This window comes from Rhyacophila brunnea, unplaced genomic scaffold, assembly GCF_057557595.1.
Source record: "Rhyacophila brunnea isolate RB1 unplaced genomic scaffold, BYU_Rbru_1.0 scaffold_8, whole genome shotgun sequence".
Lineage (NCBI taxonomy): Eukaryota > Metazoa > Arthropoda > Insecta > Trichoptera > Rhyacophilidae > Rhyacophila > Rhyacophila brunnea.
The window spans coordinates 37966237-37980913 of NW_028233350.1; the positions used below are offsets into that span (position 1 = coordinate 37966237).

Below are 14677 nucleotides of genomic sequence, written 5' to 3' on the forward strand. Positions count from 1 at the left end.
TTGCAATACCAAATGAAAAACCAATACCGGTATTTTGGTATTTCCTATTGAATACCGGTATTCGTGAAATATATGAAAAAAACCCGAAGTACGCACCTACCTATGCAAATGTATTTCGCCGAATGTCATTGCCGGTCACCAAGGACGTCGAAGAGGAACGGAAGTAAACCAGACATCGCATAACCTTTTATGTTAATTAATACATTTTGTTTCCACTTTCAATACCGAAAATATCAGTATTCTGATTTTTAAAACTGGTATTTCGGTATCAAGAAGTACTGGGATACCGTATTGCAGTCCCTAGTTATGCAATACCAAATGAAAAACCAATACCGGTATTTTGGTATTTCCTATTGAATACCGGTATTCGTGAAATATATGAAAAAAACCCGAAGTACGCACCTACCTATGCAAATGTATTTCGCCGAATGTCATTGCCGGTCACCAAGGACGTCGAAGAGGAACGGAAGTAAACCAGACATCGCATAACCTTTTATGTTAATTAATACATTTTGTTTCCACTTTCAATACCGAAAATATCAGTATTCTGATTTTTAAAACTGGTATTTCGGTATCAAGAAGTACTGGGATACCGTATTGCAGTCCCTAGTTATGCAATTTTTTTTAAACAATATAAAATTTTGGACCCTAAAATCGTAAGGCCGGGGCCAGCTGCTCTTCCCCCCTCTAATATCCTGATGTGACCTGCATAATATGTACTATTATTATATTACTTCATGTAAACAACTTGTTTATGGTTGTTAATGTATGATATAAATTAATTAGTGAATTAATTCAACATGATTGATTAAATTAAATTTAATAATTGTTAATGTATATAAATGTGATATTTTCCAGGTCGGGTACCTTCATTACTCTAGATAGGATAATTCAGCAGATTGCCGGCATGGCGGAGTACGTAGATATCTTTGGAATCGTGTACAACATGCGGAAGGAACGCGTGTGGATGGTGCAGACGGAGCAGCAGTACATCTGCATCCACCAGTGCCTGCTGGCCGTCCTCGAAGGGCAGGAAATCACTCACAATAATCAATCTCCCCCTCCGCATCAGATTCACCATAATCAATCTTTCGAAGGTATTATTTGCGATTTAAACTTTTTTTATTAATGGTCATTGTTTTTTTTTTGTCAACTGAGATTGTGTGCACAGTGAAGCAAAGATTTTCGATTATCACAAATACACCTATCGCCTAGAGAGCAAACCTACTGTGTGTCTCTTATTCTCTCTATCTACCATAAGTTTACTCCATTGCATTACCCACAGAACAGATTAATAAATAGAATTCCGATAAGCCAGTAAATTTTGACGCAGGGTTTTGAACGTGTGAGTGTCCTACGAAAATGAACGACGCATTATAGACGTGCGATAGTTTGTGTTGCAACCTTAAATACACTGATATTAAATGAGCGTCATTGCATAAACCGAGAGCACTTGTCAGTATTCAACATATGACGTATTCTTGACACGTGTTTAAGCTTATCCCGTATTCTTCCACACTCAATACCGGTTGCGTGATTCTCTGCACCCGTTATGTATTTCAGTTTCCTCTCATTACCCTTGAAATATTGTGTTTCCACAGAAAATAAGGTCAGATATCCATTTTCTGTATAAAAATGAGTTGTGAATGTAGAGTCACTCTTTACTTTTTTGCAATGAAGCAGCAATGATTCGTTTTTTATAAAATGAGTTGTGAATGTAGAGTCACTCTTTACTTTTTTGCAATGAAGCAGCAATGATTCGTTTTTTATAAAATGAGTTGTGAATGTAGAGTCACTCTTTACTTTTTTGCAATGAAGCAGCAATGATTCGTTTTTTATAAAATGAGTTGTGAATGTAGAGTCACTCTTTACTTTTTTGCAATGAAGCAGCAATGATTTGTTTTTTATAAAATTGTCTAACAAGCCCTTCCATAAATCATTGTAGTTGTAAAAGATATAATATGTAAAGCCTTTTTATATATGCTGGTTTAAAAAATAATCAAATTCAATAAAAAAAACACGTGATTATTTGACCACGATAGATATATCCAAAATTTCAAGTTCAACTTTGAATTAGTATTCAGCACCATAAAACAAACATACATGACCTCTAAACTGAAAATCAATCAAATCAGACAGACGATAATTATAGTAAATTACTCATTTCTCTACCATTTTATAAATTGGGGGATCCCACAGAACAGCCGATTAATAAAAATAGAATTCAGATAGGCTATACTCCAATACTCTACATTTTGAAGTGTAGGGTTTTGAATGAGTGAGTGTCCTACGAAAATGAAACACACATTATAGACGTGCAATAGTGTGTGTTGCAACCTTTAAATACACCAAATGAGCGCAAGTGCATAAACTGAGAGCAGTTGACAAGCTTAGAATTGTCAAGTTTATCCCATATTTTCCCACCCTCGAGATATGTTGCCTGTTACTCCACACCCGTTAGATATTTCAGTTCCCATTAATTCTGTGTTCCCTGGGGGATCCTGTGTAAATTTCATTGAGAAAAAAAATACATAAATCTATCCATCTAGCTAATGGTTGCATTATTTTACATTTTGCTGTCCTGAATAATTTATTGGTTATATACAGCATTTTAGTTGACATAATAGAACCCTCCTTTTCCCTTTCAATCTCAGATTTCTGGTTGTATTCTATTCTTGCGACATTGTCTGGTCAAAGGAAGTCATCTTCACTTTAACAATTTCCAAGACAATAGAACGATCACTGTATAACTCATAAAGGTCATGGTTATATTATCTCCTTTGTCATGTGCCATCTTGCACTTCCTCTCTCAATAAATATCACAGAGTTCACAGCATAGTCCGAGATGTCAGACTGTCATGCACCTGTTACCAAAGTCAAAATTATGACATTTCAATATTGCTTTGTTTCACTGTGCAGTCTAAAGATGACTCCACACGATGCGTTGAAGCTTATTAGATTTCAATAACACGAGCGTTATCCACATTTTCTATTACGATCTGTCTAGTCACAACGGTTAGTAAATTAAAAATTGTTCTGCTTTGACGCATCATCTGGAGCCGTCTTTATCCTCAGTTGTCAATTGAAACATTTTTTGTAAAAACTTCTTACTTCTATAAGCAATGAACCTCAAAGTAATTTCTGTTATTTGGTTTCTGTACGGGTCCTTTGTAATTTAGTATTCACTATTTAGAATTCTTTAATTATTATAATCATTAACAGTAAATTTCTTTCATTATGTAATTAACATTGTAGGTGTATGGTTAAATTGTTTTAATATCATCATTTCAATTTTAACTTTGTTGAACCTGTTGTAATTCATTGGGTATATTTTATAAAAAATATGCTTTCTAAATAAAATGAGTTTTAGTTGTATAGTATACATTTGACAAAAATTCGATTGTCCTCGGGTAAATTAGTACCCACTTTTGTCTGGTTGGCAGAGCAGCCGTCCGAAGCCTTGGGTCGTGGGTTTGATCCCGCTGCTGGTCAAATAAATGATTCTTCAATGTGTATTTCATCCAGCGCCCAAAACCCAGTGGGTTGGGTGAATGATTATCAAAATGCAATTTTTTTATAGTACTTATTCCACTTTTAATTAATATATTAGGACCGGTTTCGTCCGCCTCAGTGGGACATAATAATTATCCGTGCCTATTGTTATATTATTTCTATCGCTTTAAATTTTGTTTGATAAATATTGTTTTAAAAAATGTATTCAGTTGAAAATGTCCCACTGAGGCGGACGAAACCGGTCCTAATATATTAATTAAAACTGGAATAAGTACTATAAAAAAATTACGTTTTATTAAATAAAAACAACAATACAATGCAGTTCCACCATGAATTGACAGTTAACAAAATAAAAGAATGATTATCAATTAATTACATCAGGTTCAACCATAGCACAGGTGACTTGTGTTTTTGTCATTCATGAAAATAACTTTCAATCAAAACATTTCTTATCGCTTTCTGTTGATTGTCTTTCATTAATATTAAAAAATGTACTACTAGTGGTTATGGGCCAGATGCAAAGATGTCGCCGTTAAATTAACATAAACGTCGCTAACACCAAATAATAGCAGACTTGAGAAACCCATGTGGCACCTATCAAAACGGTTCAGTGTATAATATGGCATACAAAATTCAAGTCAGTTTAACAATTGTATTGCGTTCTTTTATAGGCAAGATAAAAAGAACTTTAATTTCGATTCAAATTCAAATAAAATGGATACTTTGCTGGTTGCAATAACTTTTCATTATTATATTTTAAATTTTTGTAATCAATGTGTAACTGTTTGTTTCCTTAATAAATAAAAAATACAACACTAAATTTGCTTGAAATCCGCGTACAATACATCTGAATATTTTGACAAGTGTCACTGGCATTTCTCAACGCGGCACTATTTAGTATGTCGTCACTGACTAAGTCCATAAATGATATAATGTGATAATTTGTGACAAAGGGGAAGTAGATATGTAATATAAACTCATTTTTTCTGATAATAAAATATTCTGTAATTCTGAAATCGATAATTTTTAACTATTCTTTAATGGGTCTAAAATATGACAGGGTTGTAAAAGATTTTGTGATATAAGAGGGAAGGGATCAAGAAATAATCAAAATCATCCAATGGATGCTTGGATCATGGATCCTAATGTTGTGTGATAGTCATCTGGCCTTATTGCCATGTCGTGTATATCGGTGTGAGGTTGTAATCTTCTAATCCAGGCAAATCGAACGGGGATTCTGTGGACACGAGCACAACGAGCGTGGACTCTAACCAACTGGCCGGAGAGACGGAGAGATGATGGCAAAAGATTCTTTTCAGACGTGACACGTGACACGTCACACTTGTATTGTGATCGAGCTGTCTGCGTTTGTGTCCACATGCTTTGGTGCTGGGTCCGGTAAACACTAAAATTCTAGGCTTGAAAACTTTTTTTTATATCGTATGAATGTCTTTGCATCGATAATTGAAATTAAATATAAATTTTTACATAATAAATGACTTGACTAACACATATATACACATAACAATATTTTTAAAGAACTGAAATCTAATTTTATCATGGTTAATTAATTAGTTATAAAATAATTGGTGTTCATCAAAACGATTAATTAACAATCAAAAAACTGTATTTAATCGGATGCCATTGGCGAAGTGTACCTGTTAGAAGGAGGTAAGCGATGGGCAACCAAAAAAACAGTGCATACCTCGACAGTCATACTTGGGGGCTTGAAGTTTAATTTTGTTTCATCTTCAGTATTTTTTTAATGATGTCACCATTTTCTTCCATATATTTTTAAGTCATCAATTATGATTGTAATAATCCAGATTCTATTGAGATTAGATAGATGTTACTGTGCTTAATTTAAATATGCCAATGAATAAATTTTACAGGTCATGGTAAATATTAACTCTTTTACTCCCAGCTGATTTAGCCTAGCATATGCGAAAACTCCCAAGCGTTTTTTGACAAAAAATCGTCGATTTAGTTTTTTTTAAATAACTAATTCTACACATGTTTTAAAAATTTGAAACTTTTTTTGTGTGTTCTCAATGGTGTATAAAGCAATAATAAGTAATAATATTGATAGTTTACATCAATAAAACAAAAGAAAAAAATAATGTATCAATATTTATTTAGAAATGAACGGATAAAACTATGTTTGAACAACAAAACAAGTGTGACAACATTTTTTTATTTATAATTGATTTATCAAATTTTATAATATAATCTATCCTTATGTAGTAACAGAAAAAAAAATAAACAAATTATTATTTATCTATGAAATAGAATTTTTATAAAGTAATCAAAAAAAATCGTATAGTGTCCAAGGTATTCAAGAATATTATTCAATTCACGAAATCGCAAGAGAATTCGATATAGTATCGACAACTAACTGATATGGAATGAAGTAATTTCAAAAAATAAGTCTCAAAGCACTAAATCATTTATAATAATATTTATATTCATGTATTTTTTCACCATCTTACGAAAAGTACAGTGGCATCCATTGTTAGTTCAAAAATTACAAACTTCATTTTGTAATGTGATATATGAATCATAAAACAACTAAAAGAAATATCAGAATTTAAAATGGGTCATAAAAATAATGTTTTATTATTTTTATGACCCTCTTTGGTCTCAAGTTCGACAGCAGAGCAATTATGACTTGTGAGTTAATAGGGTATGACATAATTATAAATAAAGCCGACACTAAAATAAATGTTACTCACACTCAACACACAGTGAATACAATGATTCGTCCACACGAGACGAAATATGACGGGAAAAAATTTGGAATAAATCGTAAATTTGGTTCCAAACTTTCGGCCGATGGATCGGCCCAGATGGAGTTTTCGCATAGGTATGGTGGGCCGAAATATCGGCCCCGTGGGAGTAAAAGGGTTAAATAATTGTTTGCTACCGAGTCTGGTATTTTTTAAGGGAAGCGCTATATAATCGCTTAGTAACAAGTCTTCGCCACTGATGCACATATATTTTAAACTATTAAATGTAATCGGAATTATTGCCTTTAATATAGATGGTATAACTTTCATTAATAAGAAATTCTATGAAAATAATATTTGAAATATTAACTCTGTCATGCTTGTATAATAATTTATTATATTTTTCAAATGCATGTAAAAACGCTAAGACCCATTCTACACAATCAGGAGAAATGCCGCTGATTAACGGCAACCAAACCCGGCAAACTGCGCCATCAAACAGAACCATGTGTTTATAATGAACAAGTCTAGAAGAATATTTTACCGGCCGCGGGGTGAGGTTTTCGGGCGGCGGTCGGTTGGCGTTATCAAACAGTTGCCTGCTGTACCGTTCATGTCATACCATTGCCTTGCGCATGATCAGTATCACTGTGTTTGTGTTTTGCCCGCTCAGATTAAGATCAAAATTAACTTGTTGACCGCGGAGCATTTAATGACTATTTAATTACCGCATTTAAATAACATGCTAATTATATCGAATGGCCAAATAATGAGGGCACAGACGGGTGTACCGTCCGCGTGGAAAGGATTAAGAGGCGGTCGGTAGCCGGTAACCCGCGATGTTTCACCTTCTAATGTAGAATGGCCCTAACTAGGATTTGCTTAGCTTTAGTTGCATGCTTCTTGTTACCATACTCGTGAAATTTACAGCCATAACCATGTATGTTCATGTATAAATTACCTTGCTTGCTTATGGATTCCTGACTTCTGAAGCATGGCAATAATATTATTATTAGTATTATTTCTTAATACTTCTTACATTTTTCAACCACATAATTTTTCCGCTATGATACCTAGATATTTTATTATGTATAATATCTAATGTTTATCAACCCCTGAAAATCACATTAATATGCAGTACATAATTGATTCATTATGGAAGCCTGTCCACACATCTCCATAATAATATTATTTACATTTACAAATAATTTAAACTGCTTTATAAACCCCTTTATTTTTTTTTGTATTCACTAATTATTTTATGCTTTTGTGATTTCAGATGATGAAGGAATTGCTGAATCGGGAATGTGACACTCGTCAGATGGAAAACTACGCTTTCGTGAAATAAAATAATGTGAAATTATGTTTGTTAAGTTGTGTACATATCTGTTGAAAGTTAATGACAAATGACATTTGCGTACGCAGTATTAATATTTTGATGATTACGTCGTTTATGTGATATGACTTTTATATTATGTTACAAAATAATGGGTAAATACTCGCAATATATTTTTCTTTCATTTTACAATATTTTATAATAAATGTTATCCCAATTTTATAATGTTCAAGATCTTCAGTTTAAAAATTGGCCGGAAGATTTCGTTGCTAAACGAAAATATTGGGTACCTGATGCCGATTTTTGTTTGAATTGAATTAAATATTTCTTTTACACTTTTATTATTGTTACATGCTACATGTTATTGCCTATTTTATATCTGTGCGTCGATGCAGTAAATTCAAAAATAAAATTAATATATTAGAAAATCAATTTTTTATAATACTCAAGTGAACTGTCACTTATTTTTATATCTATGACAGGTTTAGCAGTTTTTTTCCATAAAACTGTAAATCGTTTTGTTACTGTTGTTTATATAGAATTTTTATCTCGCCCTTCGGTTCGGTCTTCTAGTTGTCTTTATTCAACTTAATAGCTCGGTTTCGTCTGAAAATTTTATTAAACCAGACATACATAACATCTCTATTAAAAGTGCCAAAATATCGCTTCTGTATATATTTTTTTTATGTTATATATCGTGGTCGTAAGGGTCTGGTTGCACTGAGCAGTGCGGAATAGAAATAAGCCGTAACATCTTCCCGGAGCCGCACACCAAAGACACAGACAGCAAATGTATTACTGCATTGCCGTATAATCATGTACACCAGACTTGCACAGCATTTGTAGCTGTAATGTCGTCATGTGAGAAAGATGATTTTTTAATGTGTCAATCAATACGGAATATATATAAATGACAATATTGGATTCATTCTTATAATCGTGGTTATGAAAATGTTGGCAATTATATAGTTTTATTCTTATAGAATATCTGAACATTGTTTCAGAATGTTAAGTTTAATTGGACCAAATTTTATAAAACAAAATATTTGCTTCAGAAAATGCAATTTCTACCGAAGAATGGTCATTAATAATACTAAGGTGAGAACATCTACTAACAACTATTTACTAAACTCCAAATTGTCTTTTATTTGTATCATAACTGTCAAATTTCGAGCAGTGAATAATGAGCATGTTCAATCTGTGTGAGTAAACACGCGCAGATATTTAGCCGCATTAAATGCTTCTTGAAGCATTTGCTTCTGTTTGGTGTGCGGCCTACTTTACCAATTATAGTAGCTTTGAATTTGCAGAATTACCGAACACCAGGAATAAAGATCTATCTATAATTATTGTAAAAGTTTGGCAGTTTCTGCCATCGGTCTGTAGCATGCGGCAGAGGCAAATAGAGATGCAGTAACCATGCGTCGTAGGGTTAGATGCAAATACCTAAAAGCAGCCAAGTTCCAGTGCCACTATACTTAATGGCAGAATGGAGAAACTCAAATGACAGCTACCAATATATCTAATGTATCGTAGACAGAAAAAAATATTTACCTAGTTCATTGGGGTTTACAACAAAGCAAAATTGTGTACCGATTATCTATACAAACGCATACTATACATTTTTAATTGTCGAGTTGTCTATTGATAATATTTGTGAATATGAATATTGAATAACCAACATTGTTCAAATGCAAGGATCAGTCATCTGCTATACCTACCATTAATAAATCGAGCAATTCAATTTATTCTATAATATGCAGTTTTGTATGTTAATTAAAAATTTTCAATGATTGTATGTTAATTAAACAATATTTAATTAATGTTAAATAGTAATTTTAGGTGCTGCCACACTTTCGATCACATATAGCGACATTCAAATAAAGCTTATCTACCGACAGTCAGGTTAACTTAACAACGACATCTATGCATCTGGCCCTTAAGCGCTCCACTCTGCAGTAGTGTGCTGTGACATAGCAGAAATGCAATGATCTTTTTGTTTCTGCAATTCCACTCAGTGTGGCCGTTAAACTTTGACATATTTTTTGTTAATTATGGTTCATGGGATCAAGACGTTGATGAACATAAATTTTCTATTTGATTATAATAATATTAGTCAGCCGTATAAGCCGTAGCATTGTGTCCCTGAGAATGTAATTTAACACTGACATTAATTAAGTGAGGTTAAGATTCAACTTGACGAATTCTGCATTGTTCAAATAACAAGAGTATTTATGATGTTGATATTATCAGTCTGTAGAATAATACAGTGCTTATCAAACTTTGTGACTGTGCATTTACTGAGTGAAAAGTAACACATTTTCCAACACAATAAAAAATAATGAAACATTAAAATCAATTGAATATACATAATGTACTTGTTAAATTTTTCATGTTTTTTTAAATGAATATGTACTTGTTTTCTACTCTTGTCATGTATGTAATGTTATTGAATTTTCATTATATTATATTATTTATTTTCAAAAAAATTTGTATCCAACAGTTTTACCTCAAAGTTTGGGAAGCACTGCAGTAATGCATAATATTATAGGTATATTGTAATACATAGTAAAAATTCTTAAAATGTATAAGTGTACATATTGTAGTTGAATTATTTTGTACTTAACGTTTATGAGAAGCGACGATCTTGGAGAGAAAATATAATTGGTTAAGCCAACTTTTTTTTGAGTTTCATTAAACCATTAGGTCTTCACCCACCGAGATGACATGACTGGTTGGTGATTGAAGTCACAAACTAGTCAGTAATTGATGTTTTACTCCTGTCATACTATTTAGTGAACTGTTGAATTAGAATATTCTGCGGAAATATTCAGACAGCACAAGAAATGCAGGCGCTGAGTGAAAGTAAGCAATTCAATAAAACACTTAAAATGTAACTACAGCAGTGGTGAAGGGTGCTTGTTGAAGGTAGGTAGGCTGTGGTAAATAACTAAAAGCAAGTCCTAGTACAGCCTTAATTACAGTATGTAGGTACTTGAGTTTGAATTTTGTTCATCTTAAATATTTTGCTGAACAAAAAATATTATGTTTTACCTTTTTATAATAGATATTACATGTAAAAAAGGCAGCAGGCACTAAAATGGATACTAAAAAAAAGTAATGGCCATCCGTGATCGGACTCTAGAAAACTGTGCTATCAAGAGAATCATCAACTCGGTCACGGAACAAATGTATACATATACAAAAGGGCCTGTTAGGCTTTATACAAATAGCCTCAGGTCACGTGATAGTATAATACTGGGTTTGACATTGTGTGTATATGATTTTTACAATACATGTTTGTTTGTATGTGTTGTGTGCGATTAATGTATGAAATTACTTGAAACCTATGTATGATTTTGTTGGTTTCTGCTACGTATTAGTACCAATACCATTGGCCCTGTAGAAGTAGATAGATGTCCGTCTAACCGGCAGTCAATTTATAAACATGAGTGAAAAACGGAGAAACTGCAATGTTGATACGGACAAAAAGAAATTAAGGAAGGACTCACAAACTTCATACGCTTGAGATAAAGATGGATATAATTAGGCATTCTGAAAGCGGTGAATCTTTTGCTTATATATTTTTATATAATATATTTAAGGAATATGTTCAAAATTGTGGAATTATATCTTAAAATATTGTTTCCAAAAGACACGGCATAATGTGTAAATGTAAAAAGGTGTCCCTTTTTCAATTATTGAAGCTAAAGCTCTTAGTTTGCATGGAGAGTAAAAGACTTGATTAAAAGAAAATTCTGACATGGAGTTCAAGCAAGTAAACGCTGTTTCGACAAATTTAAAATGAGGTATTCTCTACATAATATTAAATTCACTGGAGAAGCTGCAAGTGCAGATAAAATACCAGATTGCTAATACGCCTCGTTACGTTTTCAGGAACCAATTACGTACGAAAGGTGAGAACCGCCTGTATGCAATAAAAAATTTGGTGATGCACTAGGTCAGGGGTCGGCAAACCGCGGCTCGCGAGCTACATGCGGCTCTTTGGCTCTTTTATTTTTTATCATTAATTTGTACACTTATTATATTATTTATAATGACATTATCGCGGGACTAATTTTCCCTCCGTGATGGTTGATGCACAAAGGTCTGATTGTTGTTGTTTTAAATCTGCCCATTGCAAAAGTCGACAACTCAAATATTTCTCTATTTGATATTGACACAAGCACTTTTGAAATACAATTTTATTGGTGGATTTAACAAGCAAATAGTTATGGAGCTCCAAATTTGTAGGTCTCCCACCAAAATTGAGGATTTGGAGAGAGAAAAATGCAATTTAATTTCACAACACAAGTGGAGTGCTCTAAAAGATCGTCATAAGGTAGATACTACGATTTTTAATACATGGAATAGTTCATATTCGAGTCTACATAATATACATGTGAACAATCATTTTCAAACATGAACAATATAAAGAGCATTTAGAGAAGCCAAATAACCGATGAGAATTTGGAGTCGCGCCTGAAATTAAAAACAAGTTACATACCAAACATACAGAAACTCTCCAAAGAAATGCAAGGAAGGTAATTTACATTATTTTTAGGGGGGACATGCTCAGCGTAGGTCAAAATGGAGCTTTTATTGCATTTTTCAAAGCATGATCCTGGACATTCCTTAAACGTTGTAGATAATCTTTTTATATATTTTTGAAGCCTTATTATCCTTTATATTTATTTTTAACATTTTATGACTGCAAAAAGTATTTTTATTACATAAAATAGTATTCTTTTAAATCTCTCGCTCTAATGTTTTACAATATAGTCATATTTTAGTACATACATGTGCAGTGGTGTTAAGATTTTTTACATTTATTAATTTTTAAACGCATTTATAAAACCATTAGTATAATTTATGTCGACATTATTATAGTGAAATATCTACGATAAAAAATTATATTGATAATCTCTGTGATCCCAAATTTGACAAGAATTAGGCATTTTATTATTCAAAAAATGGGCAAGATTAACACATTTGAAGATAATTCTAAAGATACTAATTATAAGCTATGTCTTTGACCATTCAAGTGTGATAAATATCCGACGAATAATGATTGCTTTATAATAATTATTGACCTAAGAATAAGGTAGTGTTTTTTTGAAATACGCCATTTCTTTTGGCATTCCCCAGTGAATAAGCTACAATATACGGTCGTAGCCATAAATTGACAAACTATAATTGAAGTAAGGAGTAAAATGATGTTAACGCGCGTGTTTGAACATGTACCGTTTAAAAAAAAAAATAAAAAAAATTTCGGTTAGGTATATGTTGCCGGGAACCCTGGTCTAAGTGGTAATCATACTATGTGTGCAGTCTAAATCTATATATATATATATAATATGAACATAATTTACTTTTCACTTTCCCATGTTTAAAATAAAACAACAAGATAAGATATCAAGTTCTGTGCCACTGATATTTTGAATGAGAAATATTAGAAAAGTTCACGTTGCCCTGAATAGAAGTTTCAGGTCACAGCGCTCCGGCACTCACTTCACCACTACACCATTGCTGAAGACCTCACACTAGAAGAAAGGTAAGAATAAGAAGTTTACTATAAGTTAGGTAAGATAAATGGGCAGTGCTAATTTGTTCGTTTAATTCAGTGAAGAGTGACATAACTTTTGAGTTTTATTTTACAAATGAAGTTCTTTCTAAGAAAAAAGGACTCACTTCATCAAACTGTCGAATATCAATTTTCTGAATTCTATACATATTTTCAAATTTATAGTATCCCCAAGAATTTATAATATATAGCACGGAAATGTTGAGTGGGATTCTGCAAAATGCACCGTGAGCCTTTTAGACTATATATTATAGCCCTTCATAACTATATCAGGCAACCCATCGTCATCAAAGTAACAAACAAATTTTCTCACACAGTGCAGTTAGTTTGGACACTTTTATTATCTTACCTAACCTATAAATTTGTGTCATACATGCTAGGCTACAGAAATTCATCCCGTGGGTTGCCCATAACTGGTTTAGATTTGTGGTCAGCAGACTGACCATTGGAATTGAGTTAAGAAAATTTAAAAAAACATCTACCAGTACTCCGTTATAATAAAATATGATTTCATTGACATTTTGAAGGAGAAACATTAACTATTTTTATTTTCTTAATCACCATACGTGAAAGTCGTTTTCAAATTAACCATGAAGAAGTCTGCGTGACCTCATCGTATCAGCAGCTCGTATTGTAACACTCACGGCCTGCCGCAGTTGTAAGTGAAAGAGAAGATTGTACTCCCCGTGCTTTACCTTTTACACAGAAGTGTAGACCCTCTTACGGCAGTTGGAGAATAGTTTTACAGTGAGTGCTACACGTACAGGGCTCGAAATGGCCGGAGCGCTGTTCTGGTTCGTGAAATCGATAAAATTATTGCTGTCTCGTGGAAAAAAAAATTGACTGTCTGAGCTAGTTATGCCATATAATAAAAAATCTAACACTTATTTTTATAAAATAGACAAAAAGCTGATAACTATGTCAATATCTTTCAGATCTCAGAAATTTGTCAAGTGCTCCGGTCCGTAAACTTTTCCATTTCGAGTGCTGTACGAGTACTCAAATGAAGACCAAAATATCATTTTCACAAGTAATGGGAAATATCAATAAATAATAATCACTGTTTCGGCATCTAATGGCATTTTTGTGCAACATTTTGAGAGGTTGCGCATGTCACTGTTGCTAGGCGCCTGTGTGCGCGGCCGACTATGCAACATGAATGCGACATGCCTACAAGGTTTAATTTATGGCTGTGTTACAGACTAAATGAGTTTAGATGTGTGAGCCGGCTTATTAGGTGTAGAACTTACATTGGATAAAAATGAAAATCCAAAAAATATAGTTTTTCACAATCATCAAATTTGTTTTTTTTTATTGGTCTATCTTTGTCTCCTGAAGATGTTTCTTAACAGATTTTTTTAATGTGAAATTAATGTTAGCGACATGCACAACCTATTCCGTTCATGCTTTGGATCCAAACACACTGAATAGCTTGTGAATTTTCCTGACCAGGGTTTCGAACTTGAGACCCACTGCTTCATAAACGAACTCTTGTTGATCGCTGGAGCAAAAACTAAT

General features: G+C 32.9%; 1 protein-coding gene across 1 annotated transcript in view; it reads left to right on the top strand.

Moving 5' to 3' along the window:
- The window catches only part of LOC147064193 (tyrosine-protein phosphatase 10D-like), a 183321-nt gene extending 174206 nt beyond the window's left edge, over positions 1-9115 (top strand). Inside the window, exons 21-22 of the mRNA XM_085959245.1 lie at positions 859-1097; positions 7519-9115. Of these exons, the coding sequence (XP_085815371.1) occupies positions 859-1097; positions 7519-7550 (271 nt within the window). The 3' untranslated portion in view covers positions 7551-9115. The remainder of the gene's footprint in view (positions 1-858; positions 1098-7518) is intronic.
- Positions 9116-14677: the final 5562 nt, after the last annotated feature.